General features: G+C 37.4%; 2 protein-coding genes across 7 annotated transcripts in view; both read right to left on the reverse strand.

The window, feature by feature from the left end:
- Positions 1–205: 205 nt before the first annotated feature.
- On the reverse strand, positions 206–5,658 carry SLC22A (SLC22A family member). The gene is made up of 6 exons (XM_017158090.3): positions 5,536–5,658; positions 3,273–3,868; positions 2,930–3,173; positions 1,593–1,696; positions 580–1,531; positions 206–515 (listed from the first exon to the last, which is right to left on the reverse strand). The coding sequence occupies exons 2-6, from the start codon at positions 3,491–3,493 to the stop codon at positions 315–317; spliced, it is 1,722 nt and encodes a 573-aa protein (XP_017013579.1). The 5' UTR covers positions 3,494–3,868; positions 5,536–5,658; the 3' UTR covers positions 206–314.
- Positions 5,659–6,423: 765 nt separating this feature from the next.
- The window catches only part of mub (poly(rC)-binding protein mub), a 55,738-nt gene continuing 48,492 nt past the window's right edge, over positions 6,424–13,669 (reverse strand). For all 6 annotated transcript variants that reach the window (XM_017157974.3, XM_017157965.3, XM_017158010.3 and 3 more), the window contains one exon: positions 6,424–13,620. In XM_017157974.3, the coding sequence (XP_017013463.1) occupies positions 13,536–13,620 (85 nt within the window). In that variant the 3' untranslated portion in view covers positions 6,424–13,535. The remainder of the gene's footprint in view (positions 13,621–13,669) is intronic.

Consider the following 13,669-nt stretch of genomic DNA (forward strand, 5'->3'; position numbering starts at 1 on the left):
GCTCTACACAGCCAAGTGAACAATACCACTTTTTTGTTATTTGTAAATTTATTCACGTTTATAAGCTCTTAAGGTCAAGGCGAGCCATGAAGCTCATTTATTATCATTTGTACATTTGTTTTTTTTTCCAATTTCATAGCCTAGCTTAAGTATCAATGTTGAACATTACCAATTTCCATCCGATAATAAATAAGGCCCAGTGATCTATAATGCTAAAAATATTATATATATTGTTTATTCTTAGAGTTATAACACATTTAAAGAGAAATGTCTTTGTATTTGCAGGCTGCCTTAGGATAAGATTATGTTACTGATTACTTCGTTTGACTTGCCGCCACGACTAGATCAAGATCCTTGCCCTGAGAGGGCTTCTTTTTGACGCCGATGGCATCTGCTTCTTGCACTGTGGTGGGCAGGACGACGTTGGTGGTCTCCGGGAAGAACAGGGTGAGCAATCCGCTGACGATGGCGGCGCCAGCAAAGAGCATGGCGGGTGCACTGGCATAATACTTGGCCTGTGGCGGAGAGAGAACAGATGACTTAGATACGAACAGAGGAGCATCTGCATCGAGTACCCACCAGAAGAGGCGTTTGTGGGGCCAGCATAGAACCGAACCTGCCGATCATCGAGCAGAAGCTGAGAAGGCTGTTCCTCAGATTCGTGGGGTAGATCTCCGAGGCGAAGAAGTAGAGCACCTGAAAGCTGGCGGTGATTGTGAGTTTGCCGATGAGGAACAGCACCAACTGCAGCACCGGCTGATCCGCGCCAGCAAAGATCGTTCCAATGCAGCAGAGTCCGCTGAGCAACATCAGGCCGCAGAGGGAGTACCGCCTGCCGAAGCGGTCCATGATGAGCAGGGGCATGAAGAAGCCGGGGATCTCCACGAGGGCGATGAAGGCGAAGTTGTTGTACTTGTCGCCGTCGAGCAGCACCACATTGAGGCTCAGGCCGTAGTAGACCAGCACATTGACGATCCAGCAGAAGGAACAGTTGGCGATGCGCCACTTGAAGTTCTTGAAGGCTGCGCGGATGGGAAAACGGCTCTCCGACGACTGCTGCAACTTGTCCCGATTTGCCAGGACGAGTTTGTCCAGCATGGTTTCCGGCAGCTCGCGCTTGTTGACACTGGCCGCTCGGCGCAGGATGTTCTTGGCCCGCTCCTCCTTACCCTGACTGAGCAGCCAGCGCACGCTCTCCGGCAGGATCCAGAAGTAGGCCAGCAGGATCAGCGAGGGCGTGTAGGTGATGCGCAGCAGGATGCGCCAATCGGAAAAGGCCTTGGCGGACATGGCCAGCAACACCTCCCCCACCGCGTAGAAGACGGTAATCACGCTGCAGGCCAGGACCCGCCGCTTGGGTCCCACCAGCTCGATTCCGATGACAAAACATGTGGAGTACAGCGTGCTGCTGGTCATGTTGTCCAGGAACTCGAACACCAGGAACCAGCCATAGCTGGGCGAGAAGGAGCGTATAACGCCTAGCACGGCGCCCAGAATGCCGCCCAGGGCAATCGAGAAGCTGCGTCCATATCTGATCAAAGAGATAGGGTTAGGCATGGGAATGAAAAATTAAGAAAACGGTGCTGGCTTACCGATCTGCTACATAGCCGCCTATGGGAATGCCGAAGAATTGTCCCAGGTTATTTATGGTTCCAACCATGGATAGCTTCCATTCATCATCGCAGAAAATGCCAAACTACAATGAAACTATATCTATGATGCAAATCTTTTGTAGTCCCAAGTAGGCCGCTTAATAAGTCTCTTAATTCTGTTGCCCATTCATCCCACATTATTATATTATTTCTATTTTTACGCTGCTTCTTATTTATGCTAAACATTCAACCTTGCGAAAAATGAATGGAAATATTAACTTAAATTGTAGCCTCATTCGACTACGAATATCTTAATCCGAATTTGTTTTCCGTGTTGCAATTGCTGTGCCTGTCTGTCTGGCAGCTGAGGCACTTATCTGCGAGCTACTGTTCTCCCATCAACGTGCCCAATTGTCTGATAAAGAATGTTTTAGCATGAAAGCTCATCAGGCCACTTAGGCAACAGCTACGAGATTATCATAGGGCACATAATCACCTGCTCAAAGGTTGGCACGTCAGATGTGCCCGCGAGAAATAAATTTGTTTACCTTATGAGTGGTAAAATTCCTCCATTATTCCTAAGTCGCTAACTAAATATTTTGAATTGTGTTTACCTTTGGACCTTCACAATGGTCTTTCTGTTGATTCAGCTGGAATAGTTGTTATATTGTTGTTATATTGAAGGCTCAATACCGTACAATCAATACGTTAAGAGTTTTACGATCATTGACTGCAATCCTATCTTCACTTTCTTAGCCCGTTTCAGGCCCCGTCTGAGTGCTTACAATTTGATTAAGATTGTGAACTCCTCACTGTCAGCTATCAGTGAAGTGTTTGCCGCTCAATTTAGTCATTGAACCCGTGTGAATGGATGGGATCCTCAACGGAAATGGGGTAACCTTCCCTTTGGTTCGATTATCTCAAAGCCCCTAGGTACTTCTAAGGTTGCATTCATAAATAGATCAGCCAATTAAGAGGCACTTGAAAAGATTTGTACAGGGAGAACTTTCAATGAGGACGGAGATTTTCTACACAAGGCAATAAATTCCTCACCGAAGTTATTACCTTCACTTATAAGCTAATCAATCTCTGATATTTTTTTGGATTTCGTTCTGATAATTCAAAGATAAGAGTGCGTTTGTTGTGATGAAACTCGGAGTATTGCCAAAATTGGGCGATTATTTTTAGTCTGCATTGGCTCATGCATTAGGAGCGTTAATCGGCTGACTTATTAACAAAGTCCAACGTCTGCCAGCGCAAGATTTTAGCGTCTGGCGTGCAGTTGTCGTAGTACCTGATAACAGCACCCCCAATGGCGCGGGACCTTTGATACTCACGTCATTCGAAATGGTAACTTCCTTATCGCGGAAAACGAATTTGTTGTCGGGGCAGGCTTCCGAAATACCCGTGAAGTGCCTGGGAAAGCAAATGTCCTCGCCCACCGACTGGTTCCAATGGGGCAGTTCGGAGTTTGTGTACCGATTGCAAGCATCCAGATCCTTGCCGTTTTTCGGTATACTAAACTCCGTATGCGGCTCGTAGTAGGAGCTATCGGGTAAGTCGCACTCTGCTATCTTACATCTGCCGACGAAGAGAAGAAATTCGGTATTCGGTTTTTCGGTTCATTGATTAACTAATTCACTAAAGATCCATGAAATGGCCATTGGCCATTATCTTCACCTGTGCGTCACGGTGGCCGCGGTAAACACATATGTGACCGAGAACATGGCGTGGAACATCATCGGCAGGCAGATCAGCACGAATATGATCAACTGGAAGCGCCCGAACTGCCCCAGATGCTTCAGGATGGCGTCCAGGGTGACGTCCTCGGAGTCCTTGGCAGGTGGCGGCAAGTTAGCCTCCACCGCCGCATCTGCGGGTGGCGCTACGCTGGCTGCCATTTACCAATCTCTGCCTCAGGCAATTCGAGGGCACAATTAACACAGGCGTTTTCGGTTTATTTATGCACTCGCGTTGCGTTATTTTCATTTACGGAATCTATATATTTATTTTTACCCACTACGCCGAGCACTTTAACGATGTGGTGTGTAGGGAGCCGCGTCTCGAACTGCGAATGGCCTGCTGCGATCTCCGGTTCGCGGTGCGCAATCAACGAGCGGTCACGATCGCAGTCCGTCGACGAGTGGGGGAGATCGTTCCGCCGACCAACTGTTGAGCGGAATAGGCGCCTTGATAAGACGGCCGGCCTCATGGGGCTCCAAGATTTGGGTAGGCCCGGTAGGAGATTACGCCGTGGTGTGTCGGTGCGGGATTGGCTGCGGTGAAAGTAGATCGCGGGATAGGGTGATAAGTAATCAAAGTCCAAGAGACAGGTTGCCTCACCAGATGTCTTGAGCTCAAGTATATTAATCTTTAACAACCTATCTTCCTGACGTTATATTAATAATAAAATATAATAACATCTTTGTTTCAGGATATAAACTTATTAGTGATCACCAGATAATGTTGCCCAGATGACAATATAAACCATTTGTGTATAAACCATTTGTGTCAGACTAGATTACTGAAAAATATATGCTATATGTAAATATATTCTTAATTAGCATTAAAAACCTAGTTGATTTAGGTATTTCCCTACGTTTGAATATCTAGATCTTAGGAATCAATTGCGCTAGTATCCGTATATAACTTTTCTGTCAAGTTCGACCCCTTTTAAGGGTCACGTGCCACAAACGTGATAGTTCCATAATTTATATTTCATTTCTTTTTCCGATTTGGCCAACAGCCAAACCATTAGGCGAACGCACTTGCTGTGGGGCAGAATATATATGTACAAGTCCATATACTATAGTGATATATATAGACATATATGTATGTTAATCATGTTCATGACCAGGGCTAAATATTTTTACATTAATGCAGGGAGTTCCATTGTGTTTCCAGTTTTTTCCCTATTAATGTGTTTATAGCATATTGTAAAGTGATTAAATACTTATATTTTTAATCACTAGGGTAGTCAATGTAAATTGCTTTTCCGCTTAAAAGCTGCAACTAAAAACTTATTCAGTTTTTAAATATAGCTGAGAAAAAAGTGCCCAACCAATTTTTGGTCCTTCTATATTTGTATTATTTTGTAGTTTTAATTTAATAAATTTAATTTAATTTAATAAAAAGTGAAAATCAGTAAAGAATATTCGGAAAACCAATCTTTTAATTCCCTAATATAAATAATATAATAATATAATATAATTCCCTAATAAGTATAATATATGTTTTCTACTAAATTTACATGGAGACCCATACATATTGTATAGATATTGGTATAATTTTAATGATAATTATCATACCCGCGAAATTTTTGGACTCAAGCTCTAACACTCAATATACTAACATGTATCAAATAAATATACTCGTACAAATCTACCTAATTAAATTACGAACATCTGACTGAAATTATAACATCATCAACTAGGGTATAAAAAGTGTGCGAGACCAGTATGAACTCGAATTGAAAACGACATACAGTAAAGACCCTCGTCTCGGAAGCAGCTTTCTTAGCGGAGTAAAGTTAGTATTCGGTATTAGTTTTATGCAAAAAGAGAACTAACTCGACCAGAAGTTACTCTATAAACACTGTTTTTTGCATTGAACGTTAGTGACAGCAATAAAAGGCTTACATATTTTTTGTATATTATACCCTCAAAAATGTAGTCGAAGTGACATTGAAAAATTCATCAATAAATTGGGCGTAATTTCATTTTTTCACCATTAACTTTTTTTTATGAGAATTAATAATGGGACAAAATAATAACAATCATTAGTTGGGTTTCATTCAGAAGAGGCTAAACATCAAAATTGTACGAAATTAATTATTTAATGAGCATATACTTAGTTACCAAAGATACTCATACTTAATGGTCGACAATTCGTTAGCAAATATGTTCGTTTTAAATATTATTAAACAAATTAAAAAATCACTTACATATTTAATACATAGATTTTACTGTACTCAATGCCTATAACCCAACGTTTAAAATAATTTGTTATGCAAAAGTACTAAGAATTTGATTACAGGAAAATAATTGTAGGGGTTTTTACGAATTGTAACGCTATCTGTCAAAATAAAACTTAACTTTGTTTTTGTGTCGTTAATTTTGCGGTTATCGAACGCAATTACTTGCTACAAATAACTACATGACGTGTAGTCTAAAATTAAATTTATTTTAAAATTCCTCTCTGTCAATTTGTATTTCTCTCATATTTTTTTCTCGTTGCCATTGTTTTTGCAATATATGTATTTGTTTTTATGTTTTTGTTTTTATGAATGAAGTTTGGTGGACGTCTGTTGTTATCCGTAGTTGGCCTCGTGCCATTCGCAGTTTGCAGTGATGAAATCGAAACAATCGGTCCCCATGTCGTATACTTATTGTAATTCTTGGCGGCGTCTGTTCCATTATTATAGATTTTATACACTTTTGAAAACCCTCGCAGTGCGAAGAGGTTTTATTGAGTTAACGAGGTTAATATACTCATCAGACAGAGAAACCCGACCACAACCCTATTCAGTGAAACAACAAGTGTGGTTTGTTTTGAATATATCTAAACACATACCTTTATTTAATGAATTCAAAAATTGTGTTAAATTCTTGTTTTGGTTTCTGTTCTTCTTATCTTGCTATTTCTTCCACAAGTGGTACATTTTCATGATCAATTTTCTGCAATAATTTCACGATTTTCACACAGATTCTCTGTATGAATGTATCTGGCTCAACGTTCTTATGTTTAGGTCTGTGTGTCTTGCTTCTATTAATTTTATTACTTTTTAAGATTTTTTTATTTGTTTTTGAAGTAAAAATTCGACTCAAAAACATTTATTCAAAGAACGCAACACATTTATGTAGCTTTCAAAAATCGATCTTGATTACTTACAATTTCTTTTGGTTGGGTAAACTTGCAGTAATTTTGTTGTGTTTGATATGATGTGGTATATGATAACTTATAATTTATTTGCTTATATGGATTGTTTGATCAACGAAAATATTCTTCAGCGATATATGCCATGTATATATATATTTATATATAGGTGTGTATATGAGTTATGAGTAAATGCGTATGCATCGTTAATAATAATTATAATCAGTTAATCAGTTTAAATAATTTCACTTAATAGCTTCGTTTAACTCTATAAATTCAATTATAATGCACTTAACTTTGCGTGTGACTGTGTGTTGAAGTCTGTCGTATTGCACGTTTCTGTAAGGGGTTTGGTTTGTCTGATGTAAATGTCGGTGCAATCAGGAAAGGCAGACCCAGAGTTGCGCTCTCCTGATTTCCTCGTCCTATACCGTTACACCCTGATGGCGATGCCTACGTATGCGTGAGTGATGTAGATGTGTGTGTGTGTGACCGTGTCCTTTTTCGGGTTCGTTTGCACTCTAAGTGGGGTCGCACACTTACACATTGAGTTTGTTCTTCATATATATGTAAATACTTTTAAATATAATTTTTAGAATTGTAAATATGTTGTAAATAATGTTTGCTTTTCGAGTTTTGTTTCATTACTTTGTTTTGTTTATTTCAACTCGTTTTTACCATTTTCTTGTACATTTTGCCATTACTTATGAATGCTTTAATACCGTTTAGGTTGCTTATTGTGATTAAGTTCTGTGTATTTGGGCATGCCTGTGTCTAAAGTTTAACATATGAAGAGCATCGTCTATAGGGCATTCCGGGTCTCAGATCGAAGCTCGGACCGCCTCATTGAACTTGGGCTTCGGAATCTTCCGAGCGGTCTGATCGAATCTGTCCCAGGTCACTCCGATATAGCCGCGTGTCAATGAGTTCGGTTGAGTGTTGATCGGTTTTGTTGGTTTTTCATAGAGTCATAATACACATTTAAGAATTATTTAGTTATTATTGTTGTACACAGATAAACAATATTAATTTCACTTATGGCTTATTTTACTTTTATATTTGCGAAAGTCGATTTAACATTGCATCGCCTCTCCCTACGGCTGTTTTTGTGTAAGCATTCTTTTGCTTTGAGTGTACTGTAACATAAATGTTCCTGTTCTGCTACTTTCAAAGTGTACCCTGGAACCCATGGTGATGCTATAGCCCCCTGCTTGGGTTCCCTGTCCGGATGTTGGGTGCAAAAGAATGGTGATGATGTATCTTGAGCTAAGCTACATGTACGTGGGCTAGTTAGCCTCTACACTACACTACACACTTGGTTCAGATCGAAAACTATGCGGTGCTGGTGCTACGTGTTGATTTGCCTTACGTTAGTCCGTCGGTCCCGACCTTTTTGGGGCCTGCGTGTCCCTATTTTGAAAGTCTCCCAAAAATTGGTGGTTCTGAAACCAACTGTTCGTTTGCTTTTTACTTTTATTTTACTTTGGTGTATCTCTAATAACGTTGAAATGAAAACAATTACGCAAAAATTTGCACTAAAAATTGGCACTAACTTTTGGTTTTGTTTTTTAATCGTCTCCTTTGTTTTGCTTTAACCACAATAATAACGCAAATAGTTTAAACCCATTTGTGAGTATTGCTTAAATATATATTTATCCAAAACACTTTCTAGGCATTTCAACTGGTTTCATAGCCATAATCCTTGCTTTTATGACACTTGTCCTTTTTTATTATTGAAGCTCTAGTTATATGATTGCCTTGCAGTTTTCTTCAACTTGTAAATATGTTTAGTTAGTTTTTGCTTTGTTTACTTTTAATTTTCCCAATTATTCGGTAATTTATTTTAAGTGCGACTGTGTTGCCTCCCTTTGCATGTGTCTGCAGATCAGCAACTAAATTTCAGGGGCTAACCGAAGTGCAACGCAAGTCTGAACGCCCAAATCTGATTCCTAAAAGTATGCAACGAAACCAATGGGGAATGAACTGCCGTCCAATTTAGCTTTGGTTCATCTGGGATCTTTGGCACCTTCTAGCAATAAAACTGCGAATACAGCCAGATTGAATATTATTTATGTGGAAATGATTACACACATCTATATGGTTTAGTATTGATTTGTTTTGGTTTTGGTTTTCGTTAAATAAGCTCCTTTAAGTGCTTTGCCTTGAGCAAATGTGAACATTTAAATACTTTTGTGAGTAGCTGTGTCTGACGACTGTGAATCCATTGAAATTCGTATAATTCCTATGTGTTGTTCCCCGAAAAAAGCAAAGAATTTACTTTGTGTTCTCGTTTGTGGCTGCTGTTGTGCCTTTGGCCAGTTAAAGTTGGTATCTATTGTTCGTCTGCTTCGCCTCCCATCTCATTGTTTTGGCACAAGTTGTGTTCTTCTCCTCTAAATTTTTAGACGTTGCTAGATTTACGTAACTTCTACAAACTCCGGGGCTTAATTAAAAGGTTTGCTTAGGTTTTGTCTTTACAATTTAATCTTATATTTAAAATATAAGTTGATCCCAATTGTTCAGTTTTATCAATTTTATGCTGCATATTCATTCTTTTCGTCTTCTCCAAAGTTGAGAGTAAGAGAGAGTCCGACATGCCAGGCAAATAGTTTACCTCTTTTCGTAATCCACTTGCTGATTAACAAGGAAATGCAGTGATCTTCTGGGTTTCGGTTCCCATTTTTGGATTGAGAGATCTTCAACTTTTTTGTTACACATATACAAACACACACATATACATAAACATATACATATGCTAATTTCATTGAAAACACCTTTGAAGTTTAACTGTACTGCGCCATATCTATGTGGTTCGTCCAATCCGATTCCATTGCCCAGGGATACGTGTACATACCTATATTGTCTGAAGAAGCTATAAGACCCTGTTGCTGTTGTCTATATGTATGCATGCATGTGTGTATGTAGTGGTTAAGTTGTTGCTCTACGTAGGTTTATAAGATATTATGCTCGATATTTGGTTTTGCTTTATTTCGCTTTGTTATGCTGAGAAACCTTAGATGTTTCGTATATTTCTAGTGGCAAGTGGCCGTAGCTCCGTCCTTGCCTAGGTGTTCTATTAATTCTTCAATTGCTTTGATGAATTGGAATACACGTAGTTATATTTCCCCTTCTCTCTCTGGGTATGCGGCTCATACGCGATAATGTGGCAACCAAAAAGAAATACTCGTATGTACGTAACAGAATCAAATAACAGGATTGTTAGCATTCTCCAGCAGGAAGAATTGGTAGGGCAGACCCTAATACACTACCCCGTACATCGCAAATTGTTCTCTCTCAGATCCTATCGTGTCTTTCCAAATTTCTAGAGTTTCCTTAACAATTCTAACACCGATATTTAGTTAGTTAAATACACATATATTTGTTAGACCCGATCTCCCATTCTCTCTCCCTATCTCTGTGTCTAAATTAAAACTCTGCTCGTATAATTTCTTGTCTTTTTTCTGGATATTAAATAAGAATATCTAAAATACCTTAATTTTAAGTTTCCTTTTTGCTTTATATTTGTATATAAATATGTTTTTTTTTGGATTGGTTTTCCATTATACTGTTTTTTTTTATAATCTTTTCCTACAGTTGCGATTTTCTTTAACAATGACCATATCCATCCAACGATCCATCATTCATTCGACCGATCAAGTGCCTTAAATGCTTTTACGTTTGTTGCTTATTGTGTAGAGTTTTTCGACATGTATTGTAAAAATGTGAGCAAATACATTCAAGTGATTTGTAATTACACTGAGAGAAACATTAATATGTGTTTTTGGTTTGCTGTATATGTATATAATTTGAATAATATGTTTGCTTTTCGCTTGTGTTCTGGGTATTCATTTGTTCGGGCTAATTGTTGATATCTCTTGGGTCTCAGTGTCGAAATCGAAATCCACTACGTGTACTTGCAGCTAAGTTCGGTTGTCAACCGAATCCAAATCAAACTCGGATTCGAATTCCTATTGAAGTGTAACGGGCAACTGCGCACAGACTCGGATAGCTTTGAGCAATTGTGGGTCACCACGTGTCGCTAAAAGGGATAAGTTCTTATGTCGAAACGATAACAGAGCTTTAACTAAGCATATCGTACGATAACAGTGGGCTCTCCCAATTGATACGACTTAATCTGATCGGATCGATCAAAGACGAGAGCTCCTGGGAAGAATCGAGAAGAGTGGGAGAAAGGAGTGGAAAACTCACATGCCATCCAGTTGAGTACTGAGTTCGCTGAGGGGGGGCAGGCAAGGCAGGCTAGAAGAAATTTGCTTGGTTTGGTTTTTAAGGCACCATTAAAATTGCTTTTCTTACACGTATTTTTCCTTTGCAAATTTACAAGTTATCAACAAAATGTCGTTAATAATTACATTAATTACACGCATATTTAGTAAAAATTGTTTGTGAAATCTTTTTGAGCTATTTCTCTTATACACACATACACATAAATTAATTATCCCTTTCATTATTTTTATTTTACAAATAATCCCAGTTCGCCACTGTTGACCCGTCTATCTCCGTAGCCGCCCTCATCTTTTTTTAGTGTTTTTGTTTGTTATTTTTCTTTTTGTGTAACTTGCGCAAAAAATTTACTAAATATTTCAAATACATTTAAATACAAGTGTACATAATAAGTATATATTTAATTTATGTATATTTATATATAGATATATCATTTATTTATATATAGATATACGGTTTCTTGACTGATTTTCCATTTCTGTTTCTCAATATTTTCTTTTTCTCCTCCGTTCCAACTTTAGTTGGGCACCGAAGTTCTTGATTTCAAAATGATTGCTTCAAATTGTTTGTCGTCAGCGAAATATATTTGTCACTAAAATCACGAAATAGTTTCGCCATACGATATAATTTATCCACCGTCTGCCAGTTGCTTGATCCTCGATTAGTTTATCGATATTTTTAAAAAGAGGAGCTAACGTTTTGGGCTAGGCTCGTCTTATTGTGGTTTTTATTTATATTTTACTTTTTATGCTATTAACAATTTCCTGTAATCAAGTTTTGTTGTTTCATAAGTTTCTCTTTCTTGTGTGAGCGGAAGATGTTAAATTATTGATGGCTGATGTGACAGAAGATCAATTTAGACTGTTGACGAGAGAAGTTGTTTGGGGGAAATCACTTTTGAATGTTTCTTTAATCAATTCCTCAAGTCAAAGCATATACCGCGGTAAAATGTGGGATAGTTTTAAATCATAGTTATTTATATAGATTCATGCATTGCGTTCTCTGGGATATGTTTGCCTTTATATGTATGCATTGTTTGGATTTATAATTTGTTCATCCTGTATCTTGTGTTGGTTAATATAATAAGTTGTGGTTAGATTGGTTTTCGTTTGCTGTGGATATGTTTTTTTTTTTTGTTTTTTATGCTTTGATAAGTCCTCTTACTAAATAATTAATATGTATAATAAAATTTGACACATTTTGCCATTTGCAAACTGATGCTCTCGCTTTCACCTTGGGCTTTCAACACCGTTTAGCTCATATCCAGAGGCTTTATTGTGAACTAGTGTGTATAAGTAACTAAACGTTTAAGTGTGACTTAACGTAATTACCACACTTGTGTTTTTGTTGGTTTTTTTGGTTTTAACTGCCCAGCCTATAAACTAAATTAGAATAAAATTAATTTAATTTTAACATTGAAAATCAGTTTATTTTGATGTTCTCTTTTGTTGTGGTTCTTTTTTGTTTTGTTTTTCAGTTTTGTTTTGCGTATAAATTTAACAGCTAATAAATTTAAATTATACTTTAATTTAAGCATAATTTTAATATAATATTTAAATCCATTCCTCGTTTTTTTCAACGCTTCTGAAAGTCTTTTTAATCGCCGCAAAAGTGCTTAAAAATTATTATTGTAACTCGAATTGTTTTCGCTAATTTGTAAATAGATTAAATGTGGTTTACCATTCAGCATTAGGCATTTTCACTAGAAACCAAACGAAAGAAACTACAACGTTTTTGATAAGATATTCAAGATATTCAATTGGAAATCTCTTTGCTAGTTAGATTTTCGTTTATCAAGTTTTGTTGCTGACAACAAATTAAAACTAATTTTGAATAAATGAGTAATTTCATTAGAAGAACGAAGAAGAGAGAGATATCTAGTAATTAGTCCATAATTGTTTATGTGTAGTTTACTTGTAATTAATAAACAGAATCAATTTTGCACATCAGTCTAAACATATTCAAAAATCACAAATACAATTTCGATAACAATTACCATAATAGAAATAATAAAATAAAAATTATCATATCAATATATCGCCATGTCTATATATAATATATATGTATACATATAAACAAACAACTAACAAACGCAAACATCGATGCTAGATGCAATTTGCAGTAAATATAATTTATTTTGTGTCTGTAATCATCTGTCTGTCTTTGCTTGCTTGGTTCGTTTGCTTGTCTGTTCAATGTCTCATTCATATCCTTTCTCTTTATGCTTAAACTTTTTGTTTTCTCATGTTTGTTGTTTCCTTTTTGGTCATGCTCGTGCACAAATAGTTGGCTTAGAATTAACTGCATTTTGAAATTTCTGCCTTTTTTGTATTTTTGTATGTTTATGTGGGTAATTGATTTTTATACTTTTTATTTTGTCTTCATTTTGACTAATCTTACATTTAATTGCTGTTCTGTTCTTACTTTGGGTAGCCTCACGTGATCACGTGATCCGTTGGGCCCCTTGAAAACGGTTTAACATAAAAGTTCTTGTATTTGTTTGCCCTTGCATTTAAAACTTAATGAAAAATATCATAATTAATAAGAATCAATGAATAAATATAACGTGTATGTATGGTTCTCTCCGAGTCTGTCTATGAGTGTGTCTGTGGGTATGAGAGTAATGTATTCAATGTGTGATTGCTGACAGTGTCATATGAGCTATGATCTCCTTAATTTTCCGTTTTAGTTATATTGCTTATGATTTAACATTTGACGTTTCATGTTACTGCTGCTCCTTTGCCGGTGTCCTACAGTCGCAGTCCTCCTCCGTTTTCTGTTGGTTGCTGTGGCTGTTGTATAGCTTGCGGTTGATTGTTGCATTTAGTGAATGGGTGTTTTAACAATTGCACTGGGCGCAATGTAGTGGTAACCGGGTATGGGCAGACCAGCAGTCTCCATTGATATTCTGAAAGGCAAAGGGTAAAGAAACGGGGCATTAAAAATTGGTCATAAAG

Source organism: Drosophila takahashii, chromosome 3L, assembly GCF_030179915.1.
Source record: "Drosophila takahashii strain IR98-3 E-12201 chromosome 3L, DtakHiC1v2, whole genome shotgun sequence".
Classification (NCBI taxonomy): domain Eukaryota; kingdom Metazoa; phylum Arthropoda; class Insecta; order Diptera; family Drosophilidae; genus Drosophila; species Drosophila takahashii.